The 18,756-nt window shown below is 32.4% G+C and overlaps 1 protein-coding gene and 2 long non-coding RNA genes across 4 annotated transcripts; 2 read left to right on the top strand and 1 right to left on the bottom strand.

Annotated features, from left to right (window-relative positions):
* Positions 1–789: 789 nt before the first annotated feature.
* Positions 790–2,031, bottom strand: LOC121119290 (uncharacterized). The gene is made up of 2 exons (XR_005864728.2): positions 1,905–2,031; positions 790–1,841 (listed from the first exon to the last, which is right to left on the bottom strand). It is a non-coding gene; the product is annotated as an uncharacterized lncRNA (long non-coding RNA).
* On the top strand, positions 1,968–10,173 carry LOC121119285 (uncharacterized). The gene is made up of 10 exons (XM_040713919.2): positions 1,968–2,600; positions 2,659–2,998; positions 3,066–3,323; positions 6,444–6,674; positions 6,740–8,227; positions 8,297–8,669; positions 8,730–9,026; positions 9,084–9,350; positions 9,406–9,637; positions 9,708–10,173. The coding sequence occupies exons 4-10, from the start codon at positions 6,465–6,467 to the stop codon at positions 10,033–10,035; spliced, it is 3,195 nt and encodes a 1,064-aa protein (XP_040569853.1). The 5' UTR covers positions 1,968–2,600; positions 2,659–2,998; positions 3,066–3,323; positions 6,444–6,464; the 3' UTR covers positions 10,036–10,173.
* A 939-nt stretch (positions 10,174–11,112) lies between these two features.
* Positions 11,113–18,408, top strand: LOC121119286 (uncharacterized). 2 transcript variants are annotated; one of them, XR_011780977.1, is made up of 4 exons: positions 11,113–11,253; positions 11,390–11,720; positions 11,784–16,519; positions 16,577–18,408. It is a non-coding gene; the product is annotated as an uncharacterized lncRNA (long non-coding RNA). The 2 variants fall into 2 exon arrangements; XR_005864725.2 differs by having other exon boundaries at positions 11,113–11,720.
* Positions 18,409–18,756: the final 348 nt, after the last annotated feature.

Genomic DNA, 18,756 nt, shown 5'->3' with positions numbered 1-18,756 from the left:
TCTACATGTTATAATTTGTACGAAATTTTAATTGGTATAATAATAAAATAATTTTCATATTGTTTGTAAATGTTATATCAGTTCAGATTTAAATATCTTTATTTTAACTGAGTAAAAATGATCATTCCTTTATACTAAAATAAAAAAGATACAAAGTACTATGTAATATTTAATATCATCTAAACAAGTCGAACTCCTACACTACTCCCCCTAGATGACAGAGCGAGTAAAGAGATCGTCTAGTTAGTAATACACAATAAAAGGCATCATAAAAACATTGATAAATAAACAAATAGATAATTCTCCAGTATAGATCTTGTGCATCTTATACTCGGAGACGCTGGAAGGGTACTTGGAACTCCAACTGCAGGTCAAATGAAGTCTATCCATCGATACATTGTAAGTTCTTGATCCAAAGTCCAATTTATACTAACGATCGTGCCTCTCAATCACCTTAAACGGGCCCATAAAAGTTGGAGAAAGATACTCTTTCATAGGTTTATTTTTAACAAAAACGAATTCGTTCTTTTCAATTGTTTGTTAATGTGTCCTTTTTTAAAGTGTATCGGAGGAACGTTTGTTATTTTCTCCATTGCTTTAAAGAAACTTTCGACGTCGAGGTTGCCAGAAATAAAGGTGGACGAATTAAAGAAATTAAAGGCCATGGATCCTGAGCGGCCTGTGAGTAATTGAAAAATTGAATATTTAGAACACGGATTTATTGGTACTGAGTTCCCCAATCCCCATAAAACTGCAGGTAGTGCATTGACCAGTCTTCTTTTTCTTCCAGCATTCGTGCTACAAGTCTGGTATTAAAAGACCTGTGGATATGTTCTATGAGTCCGTTGGACTCTGGATGATACGAGGTTGTGTTCTTGCTTGTAATTTCAAGTATCCTGCAAACACCCAACCATAATGAACTTGTGAACTGTGTTCCTCGGTCAGACACAATAGTTTGTGGAACTCCAAACCTCGAAATCCAACCACTCAAAAAATTATTGACTATTGTCTTGGAGGTTATATCTGGAATAGGTATCACTTCTAGCCACCTTGTGAAACGATCCATAATAGTTAGGCCATAGCGCTGTCCCTGAACTAGTGGTTATGGACCGATTATGTCTACGTGAGTAAAGGAAAGTCTTTCAGATGGAGGATCGAAAGACGAAGTTGGTTTTGATGGCCTGAAAGGTTTAGTTTTCTGACACGCTAAACACTTTCTAGTGAAGTTTCTGACGTCTGGCATAAAGCATAAAAAAGGGAAATCCTCCTTAACTTTTCTTTGAATCCCGGATGCACGATTCTTTGACGCAATTCTGGAGATGAGACAGCTACACGGAATGCGTCAGCATTGCCAAAACCAACAAGTAGGGTTCCTGCAATGTATTTTAAAAAAGGTTTAATTTTAAACTTAAGTAAATTTGGATCTTGTTTCTTTTGAAACTCAATTATATCTTCAATGAAGGTTGGGCCTATTGTGATGTAATTATACTTCTAGAAAGAATGCCTGCAGTATGATTTAATTTTCCAGAAACGTGTTCGATATCACAACTGAATTCTCTATGAATGCAAAAGTATGTAACTGTCTTGGTGTCTGAGAGGGATTGCGAATGTCAATTGCAGTGACTAAAGGTCTGTGAAAACTTTAACAACTTGTCATCCAATGCCCATAGAAAATGTTTGATGCTTTCCTTAACACTTAATAATTCCCCATCAAACGTAAAATATTTCTGTTGTGTCGTTGAAAGAGCCAGAGACCAAAAAGCTAGAGGTTGCTAGAGTCCATTTACCCTTTTGCTCGAGAACAGCTCCCATCCCTGTATCAGATACATCAGTCGTCAGGGCTAAAGGCAATGAACCATCTCTAAATGCAAGTTGAATACTTTTAGATAAACTATTTTTAATACCTTGAAAGGTGTGTTCTTGTTCTGTATTCCAATTAAACTTTACATTCTTTTTTAACAGGAGGTACAAATGAACTAAGAGTAATAATGTGCCATGCCCAAAAATCTATTCAGTTCATCTTTTGATTTTGGAGTTGGTACTTTTTGGATTGCCTTTACCTTACATTCTAGAGGCCTAAAACCTTTCGATGAAATAGAATGTCCAAGGAAGTCTACCAATTTCATGAAAAAGTCATATTTTTCAGGGGATAGGATCATACCAGCTGTTTTAAGTCTTCATAAAACCCCGTTAAATGTTCTTCAATGCTCATCCATCGACTCAAAAGTGACAAGGATACCATCAATGTACACTAACACATTTGGAATTCATCGTAGAATTGAATCGATGAGTTCTGAAATAAAGCACGGTTCATCTCGGAATAGCTTTTTATTGAAAATATCAATTCTAAATCTGAAATTATATAAAAAATCTGCACTCAAAATTGGACTACTACTTTGTACCACAAAAAATTTCCATTGGAAATCTCCTAGATCCTAGATTTTCTAGATTGAGTATCTACCTGAAAGTTAATCAAATTTGAATTGTCTTTGATGAAAAAAGAAGTTTGATGGTTTATTTACAACCTTGGTCTCCTGCAACCGAGGTCAATTTAGTTTTTTGAAACAAGTACAAAAAAATGACAACTAGCTCCTGATCAGGTATTTGCGTTCATTCAAAGTTTAGAATGATAATGGATAATATATTTTTTCTTCTTAGATTTAGTAAATTTGTACCTGTTATGAAGAGGTTTTTTGAAAACATGATTAATAGGAACCAAAGCAGACGAGTCTTAAACAGTGGAAATATGTGAATTGCTAAGTTTTTTGGCTGCAACACACATTTGCTTCAACTCTTCAATCGAATAGGACTGTGCTCTCAAGTACACTTGCTGGTTTTTAGGGACATTTCTGATGAGTGCCTCCCTTAGTAAATGATGACGCAAATCATCAATGTGTTCCTCATCAAGGAGACGCTCAACTTCATCTATAATTTCCCCTGGGGGAAATCCCGATGAATCTCACAGCATATCAAAAAAAAAAAAAAAATCTATCTGAAGGTGAGACTATATTTCTGTAAAATTGCCTTTTTTGCACTATAATACATGATACCTTCTTTTTTAATAGGAATAGACCTAAAAACTTCACCAGGTAATGATGAAGCCATTAAACAATATTTGGTCTTATCTTCATTGATCTTCCTCGTCAAAAAATCCAGCTCAATTCTTCGAAACCAATTTTCCGGATCTATCGCCTAGTATTTTGGAAGACGTAGTTCTGCTACAGCAAGAGTTAAGTTGCTGACCTCTTCTGCTACGTACTTTTTTTCGATCGGAATGACATTGTCCGCATGGTCTTGACCATCAGAATTATAATTTTTAGGAGGTATGATATCACTTCGGGGTCACCAATGTTATGATTTAAATATCTTTATTCTAACTGAGTAAAAATGATCATTCATTTGTACGAAACTAAATAGGAAAGAACTAGAAAATGAATACAAAGTACTATGATGAATAATTTATATCATCTAAACAAGTCAAACTCCAACATTTATTTCAAACTCTTCTTAAGTACATAACTATTTATTTGCTAATTTTAATCTTCAGGCATTTCTTGAGTCAATTTTTTATTAAATATAAAAAAATTAAAATGTACTCGCAACAACCAACCCTCAGTTATTAAACAGTACATCATTCATAAGGATTTGAACTCAAATAGAGTTTTTTCACACATAAAAGGTACTTAATACATTATTTTGTGTAATGATAGAAAAATTGAAATGATATTAAAAGAAAATCTGTCAAAAAATATCTATTAAACCCAGCACAATCTCAATTCTTTTCTTTTGAGTACCAATCTTGAGCCTTTAATTTTGAAACATATTTAAGTCTTTAAAATACTAACCCAAATCAAAGTTTCAACCTTTTTATGAAATACTACTTAATCATCAAAAATCTTCCAAATGCATGGATAATCATAATTTATCTCTGTTGATATGACTTTATTTATCATATAAATTATAATTTTTCATATGTCTTTGCCACTTTTGAAATATATTTTGGGAAGATGGAGTTCTTCCCAGAAACAGAACAGAAATTCTTCTATTCTAGCTAAACATAACTAAACTTCCTTTTTGTATATTCTACTTTACATAAAATATTAATAAATTAATAGGTATTTTCTATATGAAAAAATAATTGGAGTTAAGCTAGATGAGTTAAAAGATATTGAAAAGTACCTAGCTATATCATTTTTATTCCAACATATTCGTCAAAGTTATTAAATATATTAAGAAATTCAAACACATACATTTTTATTTTCATAACAGGTGAACGGATATTTGACTTTATTCTATTAATCATGCATTATGGGAATTCCTAATTTTAAAGTTTAGAGTTCTTATTCAGAATATGTTTAAGAGTTATTTAAAAATTGGATTTTGTATTAAAATGATCAATTTAGGTTTATAAAATTATTAGTAAAGATTTTTTTTTTCTCAAAAAAAAACAACCCCTAAATCAATTTTTTCCAACTATAAATTTTGTTTCAATGATTGTAGGGAATTGCTTAAAGCTAAAAAAATAAAATTCTAATTTAACCATTCAATGTTAAAAAAACTGAGTATGAGATAAGAAGCAGAAACATCAACAGCTGACAAAAAATAGTCTTAGCGAGATGCCACCATGCTCTAGCATACAAACACATTTACTTTCCTAACTCAAACCAAGTAACAGACATCTTGTAATGATCTTGAAGAGTAAGACTCATAAACCTTGCTCCAATGTGGCCTATATAAAACTATATGCTTTATTGTTACTTCATAAAGTTTATCCTGAATGGGATATATATACTAGCTAAGGATTGCCCGGCTTTGCTCGGGCTAAGGAGGGAGAGGGAAATTATATTAAAAATGGTCAAATTAAATACTTCTGTATTCTAATAATTATAATATGAATGTTTCGTTGTTATCTAAAACAATCCTGATTATAATTTGCTTGGATTCTTCACACTATATCCCCCCCCCCTAAAAAAAAAAAAAACTCTTAATATTGCTTCTTGTAAATAAATAATGCGTTATAAACTTGAAATAACATCCCAAGATGTTGCGTTTGCATTTTTTTTGAGCAAAAAGCATCGGCATAAAAAACTAAAGATTGACGTTTGATGAAAAAATTGAAAAATTATGCAGAAAATGTATGATATTTCAGTTAAAAATCAATTTTTATTTAACAAATTTATATACAAACGAATCTCCAGACAAATTTGTACAAACTTTATTCCATTTACTAGTCCCATATTCCATTAAAAGTTCATTTTTTTCACTTGAAATATACGAGCTTGCAATTTTCAATGATTTCTTTTCTAGCTCATAACTTTTTTTTTTTGATTAAATTTAGAAAACGTAGTCATTTCTAAGTTTTCGAAACGCCAATCACTTATTGATAGATAACTCAAACCCCTATCTAGTCTCCTTGAGCTGCTAAAACGGTTTTTGGGTCTATCATAATATCCGCAAAAATCGACACCTCCGTCGTACTCTGTCCCAGCTCAAAAGAGGGACCCAAAATTTCATTCTCCTAGGTTCAATGTTCAATGGTGTGGAAATGTATAAAGGTCATCTACACACACAAAATCTCTCTTATATGTTCATATATATAATATAAGTACACATAATAAAAATGTCCATCTACACGTATGAAATATGTATGTTCATATACAACAATCAGGTGATACAAGGGAAAAGGGGTAGAAGGAATTAAACAAGCAGATTTGTAAGAATTACTCCGATGTCGATCCTGAGTTCTACTTAGAATTTACAATTTAAAAAATAACTCTGCAAGAATGCCCCAAAGTTACTCTCCGTTTTTTAACACCACACAAGAATATTCAATCAGGTTCTGAATTGAATTGAATGCAGTAGGTAAGGAAGTTCGCTACTTAGGAGTTACCTATCAATGACATCAGCTCAAGGGGAAGAAAATTCATTCGTCCTTTATGTTCAAAACATAATGTGCATTTCTTTTTTAAGAAAACCGTCAATTATATAAGAAGAAAAATAAAAGAAAAGTTATATCCCCCAAATGGCTTAATTGAAATTCCGAAATAAAGTAATATACTTCAAATGTTAATAGCCATTGATTTATGTAGTAGCAACATAATATAAAGAAAAGAAGGAATTCAAGTTATTAACCTTTATAGTTTTGCGTATAGTCAGTCTGTATAGAAGGAGCTCTATAGGTATTATACGACGTATACCTCCTATGAAGGTAGTTATATCAATACCTTTGATTCGAACCATCTACTACATACCTATCCAGGTGGTGTACACAGAGAATGTAGTAATAAAGAGAGAGGAGGGAGGAAAACCCGCCCTTAGTATATTCCTGCTTGCATACGGTTGTTACTCGTACACACTAACTCATTTGAAGGACAAGGTCATTCTATCGCAATCCACAACTATATTTTGTAATCTTCTATGCCAGTCATAAATATATTCCTTAGAATGAAGTTTAACAGTGCAAAATGGTTACAAAATCTAGATTGATTTTTTTGGTGCTTGTCTTTGGGTCTCTGAGTGTAAATATCCAAGGCAAATGGGTGGATCCTCTTCCCAAATATGGATGTCCCAAAAGATCAATTTTCCCTTGTGAGTGTACCAAAGGTAGCGATGAGGGAATTTACTTGGAGTGCTCAAATACCAATATTGCCTCATTATCCGTGGGCCTACAACAGGTTTGTATCTACAATTATTCTCACAAATATATACATATATAGATACTTATTTGTCTCATTTAAAGGTAAAAACTCTCATACATACTTTGATTATCAACAATTGCAACATAGAAAAACTATACGGGAACCTTTTCAAGCCTCTCACGATTCGAATCCTTAAAATCTTTGATACTCCTATTAAAGACATTAGTGATGGTACCTTTGATCAACTCTCTGCGAGTCTAGAAGAGCTTCACATTAAAAATAGTCTCCTTACGCGTTTATCTCCCTCTATAAAAAATTTGACATCCCTAAAAATACTGTTCATCGAAAATTCTCAAATTTCATATTTGCCAGAAGGAGTTTTGAACGGATTAAATTCACTAAAGGAGCTGAGTATCTCCCATGGAAATATTAAGTCCATTGGAAAAAAAGTTTTTAATGATGTAAGACAACTCAAAAAGTTGAGCCTTTTCAAAAATCAGCTCAGTTCTCTTCCACGTGACGCCTTCAAATCTCAAGGTCAATTGGAGTTTCTTGACATTTCACATAATCACTTTAGCAAGTTGGAACCCCATTATTTTCCAAACTTGAGAAAACTTCTATGGCTAAATATTTCTCATAATGAAATCCCGCGTATTCAGTCACGAGTCTTTGCAAGAAACTCTTTGCTTCGAGTCCTTCATTTAAATGCGAATAAAATTGATCGCTTGGATACGAATTCTCTTCGAGGAATGAGATTTCTTAGACGGCTTTATTTGTCAGACAATTTTATCCCATCTGTAGGACGAGGGGCGTTTAGAGCTGTATCTCGAATAGGTACCGTGGATTTGGCACGGAATAATTTGACCAAAGTAGACTATCAACTCTTCTCAGATTTGAGATTCATAGATACGATCAGTCTTCAACAGAATCAAATTAAAAACATCGACAAAGAAGCATTTACAAATTTGTATCTCACAAAGATCAACATAAGTCATAATCTGATTCCTTTCCTAGGCTCAGGGCTCTTTAAGAATTGTGAAAACATGACATTCCTCGATTTGTCACATAATCAGATTGTACACATTGCAGAAGACGCATTTAATGAAAATACTTACGCCACAGAATTTCTTTTACAATACAACAAATTAACTTCTATGTCTGGAGTTCCTCTTACTTATCAAAAAGGACTTAAAGTACTTAACGTGAGTCATAACGAAATTGTTGATATTCCCAAAAATACATTTCCTAAACTATATGAAGTATTCCGACTGGACTTTTCTCACAACAACATATCCATCATTGGTAAATCCGTGTTCAGCACACTCTTATCTTTACGACATATTGATTTGTCACACAACTCTTTAACCAAACTGGATTCAGGGATGTTAGGAAAAGTTCCTACTTTATTAGACATTGACTTGAGTTACAATAAATTAAATCGAGTGAGGAGAAGCGTGTTTGGAGGTCTTTCTTCCATACGCTTTGTAAAATTACATCACAATGAATTAAATGAAGTTCCAGCTCCTCCTATATCTTTGAATGCCATGGACTGCTCCTACAATAATATCAAGGAGATAAAAGGGAGACAAGTATGTACATATAATTCTTTTGAATCGTCTTATATTAAAGCTTATCTTACAATATAATTTTCATTCTAGCCTTGGCCAGTCATGAACTCTCTTTTAGAACTCAATCTTGACTATAACCAATTGGGAGACTCTCTTGAAGCTGGTCGTTTTGATGGTTTGATTGTTTTAAAATCAATTGGTCTAAGAGGGAATAATATAAGCAAACCCCCATGGGAAGCACTGAGATCCCTTAGAAGTGTTAATTATATAGATCTAGATGATAACCATATTCGAAATCTATCAAGAAATGCATTTGGACGTCTCCCCATTCTATTTGAGCTTGGTCTTTCGAATAATTCGATAAACAATATATCTGTTGAGGCATTTGGGGGTCTCTTGCAACTCCAAAAACTGGACTTGAGTCAAAATAATATTACTTATATTCCTCCAGGCGCATTCAAAGGTTTATTATTAAAAATAATTACATAAGCAATTGAAAAATTTGAAATATTTGTTCTTGCAGGAATGTCTGCACTCTATGACATCAATCTCTCGTTCAATAAAATAAAACATCTGCAAAATCGAACTCATGGACTCTTTGAAGACACTCTCTCTATTCGTAAAATTGATTTGAGTCATAATCAAATCCCTTTTATCACGCCCAAGATGTTTCCTGAAAGTCGATGGGCACCCTATCGCCTTAACCATGTTGATTTGTCTCACAATTTGATGCCTGTATTGACAAAGTCTATTCTGAAAGGAACGAAATATTTGAATTATCTAAACATTTCCTATAATATGCTCAATGCTGTTCGAGAAGGTAAATATACTGATGTTTGTGACGTAAAAATCTTTATAGAGAATAAATAAATTTTAGGGATACTCACAAATCTGACAAGTCTAAAAGTTTTCGACATTTCTGGAAATAAATTGAAAGATGATATTTTCAATAATGGGAGTTTTGGAAACATGCCCAATCTTACTGTATTTAACCTCTACGATAATGAATTTGAAAGCCTTCCCGTAGAAGATCTTCTACTTCAAAGCAATTTGAAAGTCTTGGATATACGTAACAATAAACTAAAGACCTATTACTCTGATTTCACTTCTCTGATTAAAAAAGGCATGGATATCTACTATGGAGGTAAGGATCAAAAACAAAAATCGTACTTGTTCTTCAATAAAGTGTCCTTATCTAGGGAATCCACTGATGTGTGACTGTTCACTCCGTCCAGTTGCATATTGGCTCAAATCTGTTGGAAAAATTAAAGGAAGATCTAAACCGTGGGAGGACACAATTTGTCAATCACCACCTTATTTATCTGGTAGTTCAGTAGCTTCCATCCTCGAAGAAAGACTTGTTTGTGCCGATTCCTTAGATGCTCTTAAATTCAAGCTCAACCCCGATATCCAATTCCGGGAAATTAAAGAGTAAGTATTAAGAACAGTAAGGCATATAAGAAATATAAAAATCATACGTATATTTGTAATTGTATTTTAGGGATAGAGGACTCATCAAGTTGTCCTGGTTTGTAACTACAAATGAAGATGTAGGAGATTTCCGCCTTGAAATACGCAATTCTGATTTCCCACCTCAAACTATTGCAACCGAAGATGTGGACTATGGCTCTCGTTATACTATTATAAAAAACGAATTCAATGAACCATCTGATAAATTAAAGATTTGCCTTTTGGCTAAAAATTCTGCTGGAAGAATCCGTAGATGGCGACAGGATCAGTGCCAAAAAATATCATTTTCCTTTAGAATTAAGCCATTTCGTTTTGGTTTTCTGATAATACTGTCTGGTTTACTCATTTACATTATTTAATAAAGTCACCATTTGATAAAATACAAAACTTAAGGCTGTGACGCAAATACATTCTTATATATTTATAGAAAAATAATTCATTATATTTAATTGAAAAAATAAATTTTATGAAATAAAATGTTTTAACTTATAAAAGAATTTGGATTTTGTTTTTTATCAATTTCAGTACAGATTTAGCTTGAAAAAGTTAAGACACATCTTTGCACAATAACATTAATAAATTATTATGGAAGATCTACATAATTTAATTCTTGCCAATTTGGACTTTATCAAAGTCCGTATTAAAATCTGTTGAACTATTATTTAAAATATATGAATTGCAAGAGGGACCATTTGTCCCCTTCTGTAAGACAATCACAATGCAAAAATACGTGATTATTGTGAAGTCTATATATAACTTCTTTTTTATTATTTACAAAACTGAGTCTCCACTTTGGATTTGGTTCCGTTGTCTCGGTTCTTCAACTAATTTTAAACATTTCTATCTTTTAATAAATGTATTAATTTAAAAAAACAATGCCTAAAATTCAAGCTATTAAAACCTTTTAAAAACATTCTGTTTTGAATATATTAGAACAAAGAAGACAAATGTTAATACTTAGGCTAAGCATGTTACGTGTTTACTGATTAAAAATAATTGAATGACGAAAAAACAACAACTTCTGATTTCTGCACAAAAACTTCACTGATGTGTGTTTCAAGAATATATCCCCTTGTTCCTGTTACGTTTAATTAATAGCAATAAATACACTTCAAACACTTAGAACAGACTGACTCTTTATTTAATGTATTATTATACACATTTACACATACTTCCTATTCACACCTTGATACTTATATCATATAATCTCCCTCCCAAGTTCGATCTTACTCAAATTCTTTTCGACATTCTGACTCTGAGTCCATGTGTATCCCCATTGTCTTCCCCCCATTCTATTTCTTCCCCTTTCTTCAGCCTCAAGAAATGTCTATTTCGCCATATAATTCTTCCTGTATTTAATCGAACTTGGTATTTTCTATTTTTTTCCTTTCCAATAATCCGACCATCGATTATCCTTGTAATTTTGTAGTATCACCTCCATTCCTATTTTCCACTCCGATAAATCCTTCTTATTATTATTTTGCAGATTTTCTCCTTCTCCCTTTTCTCCTCCATTCTCCTCAAACAGTCTTTTTCTTCTTTTTCGGATCTTGGACCATAGCTCTTCCAATGAATAGGTAAACACGATCTTACTTGATGACCAAATAAGATCTCATTTGGTGATCTTCCATCTGCCTTTTGAGTGTTTCGAAACTCCAGAATTCCATGTAAGAATTAATCAGAACTACATTTTCCTCCTGTTTTCACAAATAGATTCTTCATACATTTCACCGAACTCTCAGCATGTCTATTACTTTGCGGAAAATGGGGCGAAGAAGGTCCCCATGTTACACCCCCACATCTTTAAGAATGTCTAACATTCCCTGAAACTAAACTAAATCTGTTCTTATTTTCATATATATGTCTTAATGTCACTTCTCCCGTTGATGGATCTCTTTTAAATTCCTATACATAAGGATATCCTGAAAGACAATTTCCATATACCACGTACTGTTTTCCTCCATACTCAAACAAATCTGCAGACGTGCTCTCAAATGGTCTCGTTGGTATCGGTCCCTCATCATGGTTTCTTTTTGTAAACTAGGTAATCTTTCCATACATTTTCTACATGTTCTAATCATTTCTTCAATATCTGAGTTCATTCCAGGCCAATAAATCGTCTGCCTAGCTCTTCTTTTCGTCATCTCGATACCTTGATGTGAACTGTGCAATCCCTGAAGAACTTGAACTTGCCTCTCTTTTGGAATAAACAGCCTATTACCATATAAAAAAGATCATTTTTAGTACTTAAATCATTTAATATCTTGGGAAATGGATGTACTGAATCGTTTATACACTTGTCTTCAACTGCATTGACTAAATCCTTATATATTTGATCTTTCATTGCCTCTTTTCTAATATCTTCTGTTAATGGATCAACGAATATTCCTTTATCTTCTAAATGAGTAGCTCTAATAACAGCAACTCTAATAACTTGCCTCTATGATATTCAACATATCTATCCAACTCTTTATCTTCCTCAGGATGAGACACCGGTGATCTCGATAATGCATCTGGTACTTCATGATATTTCCCCTTTATCCATTTCGTTTCAAATGGATACATTGATATTTTCAATTTAAATCTAATTAGTCTAGCGTTATTTAACTTATCTATGGTGCAATTATTAAGAAGAGGAACAAGTGGTTTATGATCCGTAATTACACTAAATGTAGGTAAGCCTGCCAGATATATGTGACATTTCTTTATGACCCACTCTACACCCAAACATTCTAATTCTATCATGGAGTATCTTGTTTCAGCACTTGATAAAAATTGGGAGCCACATTAAATTAATTTCCATTCTTCTTTGTACTTCTGACATAACACATATCCCAATCAATTTATTCTTGATGCATCAGTTTCATGTTGGGTTTCTAATCTTGGATCTAACGGTGCTAATGTTGGTGGTGAAGTTAAAACTTCTTTAATTTCCTTCATTGATAAAGAATGATTTTTTGGTCCACACATACTCTACTTTTGACGATAAAGGCTCACTCAATGGACCTACCACTTCCCTAATTCTGAAAACTGTCCTAATTGATTCACTAATCCAAAAAAACTTCTCAATTTCTTTCTAGATGATGGCTCTGCAAAATCTTTAATAGCATTCAATTTACTTCGATCCGCTTTAATACTCTTCTCGGATTAAATATAGCCACAATATTTTAATTTAGGTTGTGCAAATACGAGTTTAGATGTATTTAATGTTATTTTGTTTTCTCTACGTCTTTGTAGGACATTTTTAATATGGTCTTCCAAATTGTGTGATTCAGTAAGAATGTCATCTACGACATTGTAAGTGTTTGATAAATCTTCTAGTGCCTCATTTCCACGAAGACAATATGCCCCCCCGTTGCTTAGTATCCCATCGAAGCTCTATTAAAAAAAATATCTACCCCAAGGAGTCATCAAAAATGCCATTTCTCTCGATTTTTCTTCCAGTTCCATCTGCCAATATCCCTGTTCTGCATCCAATGTTGTAAAAAAACTCAATGTTTGTTGGAATACTTGATATTATGTCCCGTGGTTTTCTTATGGGATGAAATGGCCTCTTAACTTGATCATTCAATTTCTTAAGATCCACACATATTCTCACTTTTCCACTAGGTTTGGGTACAACTACTAATGGATAGCACCAATCTACTGCTTTATCACCGACTTTACTTATTCTTTCCATTTTGTGTATTTCTTTCTTCACTTCTTCTTTATAGGTAAATGTTATGTATGTTTCTTCCAGTATGAATTGCTAATGGTTGATAATCTTCTTTAAGACTTATCTTCATTGGTTGTCCCTCCATAATTTCAATTCTTCCTCATCACAAAATACATCTCTAAATTCTTCGATCAATTCAATATCTCTTCTTTCTTCACAGATTATACCGCAAATAAACCCATTTGTTTTGGAAAATTCTTTGATATGATTCGCAGTTCTATACAGACTCGTCTAGGCAAGAATATTTCGAAATATAATTACATTTTTGTTCACTTTTTACTGAATTTAACGCTAAAGTAATTCTTAACTTTCCAATAATTTATAATTGCGGTCCATCAACACCTGAACTCCTCTATTCTTCGTACTTTTTCACCATTTTCTTAACAAACTCTATTCCTGCTACAGTAACTTCTGCTCCTTTATCGGGAACTGCTTTAATTTTACAAATAATCTTTCTTTGACAAATTACGTCCAGTAAGACCATTTGATTATTAATATCTTCCTTAATCCCATTTATTTTTATTGCAGCGAATCGTGTATCATCTATTTTGGACTTGCAATGTCTTTGATAATGTCCTATTCTTCTGCATCGATTATACTTCTTTCAATATGCTGGAAATTTTCCTCCTTTTCCATGATTGTTACCTCTGCAATAAGAGCATCTCATTTATTTTTGACTTGTCATCTCTTTAACATTTTGTTGCTTTATACTACATATTAATCCTAATGATTTTTAGCCAATGCCTTTTCCTGGACTTTTCCCTTCTTTTCACTGCGGCAGATAAAAATTACTTCTGCAAGGGATAACTCGGGGGATTTAGATAAACACAATTTCTTTGTATCTTCATTTCTTATCCCCAGTATAATTAAATTTGACATCCAAGCATCAAACGTCATCTCACGTAACCCAGCGCTATTAGCTTGAACACATAATGATGTGTAGAATGAATCCAATTTTTCTTCCTCTTTGTTTTTGTTCCACTAATTTTATTCCTTCTAATGCCATATTTGTTTGTTTTCTTAGGTAATTTTCTATAAGTACTATAATTTATTTTATAGAATTTTCAATTTTGCATTCCATGGCATGATTGATTTTATTCAACATCTCCGGACTACATAATGATTTAAAAAATTGTTTTTTTCTTATCTTTTATTTGGTAATTCATACCCATTGCTATTACATAATTGTCCAAGAGTGCTCTTTATAAATTCTTTGAATTCCATATCTTCTTCGATCTGAGGCGTAGGTTTATGTGAATTTTCACTTCTCTGACACTTACTAATGACCTTCCTTCTGTGACTTTTTCATCATCTTTATTTCCCTTATGATCAATAAAATTTTCTAACATTTTCTCCATGAATTGTCAGTTTTCATCCCGAGCTTGTTTTTGTTCTTCCATCATCATTTTCATAATTGTAACTGTGGATTCTTGATTTGTTAATTCCAAATTCTTTTCCAGCTTTTGAATCTGATCCCTAAGTGATTGATTTTCCATTTCTTATTCACTCTTCGTCGGCATCCTTTTGAATATTTAATTTTTTCACGTAGGGTCTTTTGAAATTTCTTAATTACTTAATTACCTAGCGACTGCGCCATGTTACGTTTTAATTAATATCAATAAATACTCTTCATGCACTTAGAACAGACTGACTTTAAATTTCATGTATTAATACATATTTACACATACTTCCTATTGACACGTTGATGGTTATATCATATCAGTTCCACAATAAACGGACCCTGCGGCAGCAGTTTTGCAAATCTCTTTTTTTAGTTGGAACTTTTATAATATTTAAGTGATAATATATGCAATTGTTTCACTTTAGTAACATAAAGTAAGATTATTTAACTAAATAAATGCAAAATCCTTATCATGCAAGTAGTAACAAATGGAAACCATAAATGTTTTTTTTTTGTTTTTTTTGCGTGTTGACATGATTCTGTCTTCTCTGCGGACATTATTTGTATTTATATTCTTGTTTTGGTTGATTCCATAAGTGTTGTATTAAATGGCTGAGATTTAAATATGTAGAATTAAGCTCTCGGGCCGTTTCATGAATGGATTCCGTTTGAACCTTGACAATTTATAAAATATTATGGGATCTTAGATTATAACCATATATGAAAATGTTATTATAATGGACGAGGGATCAGCTTTTTGTAATTGATACCTGATTATATATTATTTATTTTCCAAAACTGTTATCATTTTTTTCTATTCTTCAAGAGAGAACAACATATTAGTATAAAGTGATCAATAGTACGTGAAAGACGGAAAGTAACACTGAAGATTTGTTGCAGAGTAATAAGTATAAGTCCTTGTTTGATCGAAGTAGAATTAAGGATCGGCATCGGAGTCATTCCGACCTATATCATTGCAAGATACGGAGTGGGGTTTGTGTTTATTTCCTTCATATCATAGCTGCTCACAGTTAATTTAATGAATCATAATAGCATCTAAGCTGCTCATTTTCTTAACATTTTTCAAACAGTCAGCTTAACCAATTTAGTTTTCGGTTTCTTTTTATCAAGATATCTTTATTTTATATTATTGATTTTTCTCTTTTTGGAGTAAGCGTATATTATTATTCTTGAAGCATTTTTTTCTTCTTTGATAAGTACGGAATAAGAAGTTTATCACCAATAACGAAAATACTAGAAAAAAATAATGTGAACGCAAATAACACAACTTTGAGTATTTAGAAAAATATCTTGCAATATTGTTCGAGTGCCTAGTCAATTTTCCATCTTTGAGTTGTAATAAGAATACTTCATACTATTGCTGACTTTTTATAATTGATATTACTATTCAAATATTAATCTTGAACTTCATGTAAAGTATTAAGTAATTCATGTTGATTTGGAAGAATCTAACCACAAAACATTCGGATGTCCCAGACCTTGATGTGAATTGGGATCTGCACAATGAAATATCATTTCTGTTGAAGGAGATAAAATCCACCCAGTGATGCACAAAGACGCGAGATTTTTGAGCATGAAGTTGAGTAGTGGATTAGATCAAGTACTCTCGATTTGATATCCTCCAAATGACAAAAATATAACGGAAAGGATGGGATGGATGTGGATCTATATGTCCGAATGATTCTTAGTATAAAAATTACAAGAAGTAAGCATAATTATTATAATATCACTATTTAACATGTGTTTATATTTAATTTTCTAGGATTTAGGTTAATTTCCCAAACTGCCGCTTCCAGAAATGATTTCATATTTTTGGTTAACTTTTATCAAACTCACATGGCAGGCCCCAAGTAACTTGTGACTTGAAAAGAAATATAATTACGATTTAATCTCAGTGTTTTTACAAAAAAACAAACAAACATAATGTAGTAGTTTTTAACTTTACAATAATTATATGTAGAAATAGTTATAATAACTTAGTGTTCAAACCAATTACACTTAATTAAATGTGTTGTGGTTCCCAAATTTTGACCTCTAATTCATTCATGTCATAAATCATTTAATGAAGCGTACAAATTGCATGCAATAGTCGTTCCATGGAACAAACTTTGCTCAATGATATTATCATAGATTTCTGTGTATCAATTTCTTAACTACATTTGAATACTAAATACACTGCTTTAATTTAAATTTAAAAAAATGTAACAGTAAAAAAAATGTCTCAATTCCAAATATGGTATGTAAAATAATAAAAAGTATTTTATTGGAGGATAGTGTTGGATTCGAGTGTTACATAAACTCAAAATAACTCGACTGAACTAAAGTTTACAATTTTAGGAAAATTAGTAGAACTCGCCCATAATATATAGTTGTTGTTTTTTAATTTGGATTTTCTTGAACTCAAAGAATCAGAGCTCAAAAGTAGACCCCTCCCGTTAAAGATCTTGTCTGGTTCATCTCAAATCAGAAAAAATCTTTCCAACCCAGAAACATAACTTGAAGAACGATAGATGGTTGAAAAAAAGTCTCAAGAATCATGAAAGGCAAGTACAAGGGTCACGTTATGCCGTCCTTCATCTTCAGGTAGGGATTTAAAGTCAACGTCAAGATCAAAATCAGTTCTCTGCGCACAAAAGTTTTCCATTGGATCTGCAACATCATGAAAAACTGACCTTAGATGTGGCAGCAATACTTGGCACTCCTTCACTCAAGTAGAAGAACTCTCTATTTTTACGATTCTGAGAATGCAATGTACCTTATGAGAGTTTTTGGCCTCCTGACTTGCTAAAACTGAAGACATTAGACTATTTTGTCGGGACAATGTTGAACAGGATTCAAATGAACGTACCTAAAGCTAAACATTATCCATGAGAGCTGAGATTTTTGTGGGTATTCCGGGCTTTACTAAATAGGACAGTCAAGAAACCAGTGGGGCGTTTACGGAGGCTTTTCGAACGTTCCGTCTCAGCTAACGGCGATTTTATTGATTGAATGCCAAGTTTATGTTAAAATGTTGATTTTGTTAAAATTTTATAAAAATTGGCTCTCACATAAAGTAACAACAGCGTAATGGAATTGCCGTAGCACATAGACAACGAGCTTGGGAGAAACGATTATCTTGTACTCAGTGTACGTAGGTCGTGTCCAAGTGATTCGCAGAAACAGAAATATACATTATGTATATGGACTTCACACAAGATTTTAGGTTAGTTGGAGAAATTGTAATAGTATAATGTTTACTTATACTTAATCAGAGCAAATCCATCTACCCAATTAAAATAATATTAAAAAAAATAAAAGCAGCATTTACTATTTTTTTCCCCTTGCAAACTTTTGAAAAATTGTGTTACTTAATTGAAATAAATAATCATATTCATAAATTAGCACGTTAAATTCATGTTCTCATTTACGTAATAAATCAATAATTTAATTAAATAGGCATTGATTATATTATATTATGATTCAAGAATGGATAATCTTATGCTCAATTTTTGTAGCCTGGGCTAAAACAACCATTTAAAACCTCGCTTTTGTGGTATTTGAATTAATTTTTTGAAAAAAATCTATGATATAAATTATAAGATGTATCATTGACGTTAGGAAAACTCTATTAATATTTGTAATTATTTAATTGTTTTAAATTAATACTATTTAACGAGTAGTCCATTAAAAGATATTCAACAAGATATAATTTATTAATTAACAATAGAATAGTAACAAAATTTAAACTATAATAAATGTGCAACTGAGTTCTCTTAATCATTAATGAAATCACCCTTAGCGGCAATGATGGCTTCCAGAAGGCGAAGGAAGGCCCGGCACACACTCTGTATGTAGTCCTCTGGGATTGTGACAGTGGCTTTGGTGTTTGGATGACGGACACTACAAGCCTTCTCCTGTAAATGAACCACAAAGGTGTAGTCGAGAAAGTTTGAGTCAAGG

This window comes from Lepeophtheirus salmonis, chromosome 6 (assembly GCF_016086655.4).
Source record: "Lepeophtheirus salmonis chromosome 6, UVic_Lsal_1.4, whole genome shotgun sequence".
Taxonomy (NCBI): Eukaryota; Metazoa; Arthropoda; class Copepoda; order Siphonostomatoida; family Caligidae; genus Lepeophtheirus; species Lepeophtheirus salmonis.
Note: the sequence above shows the minus strand (reverse complement) of the source record. Positions and strands in the feature narration are given on the sequence as shown.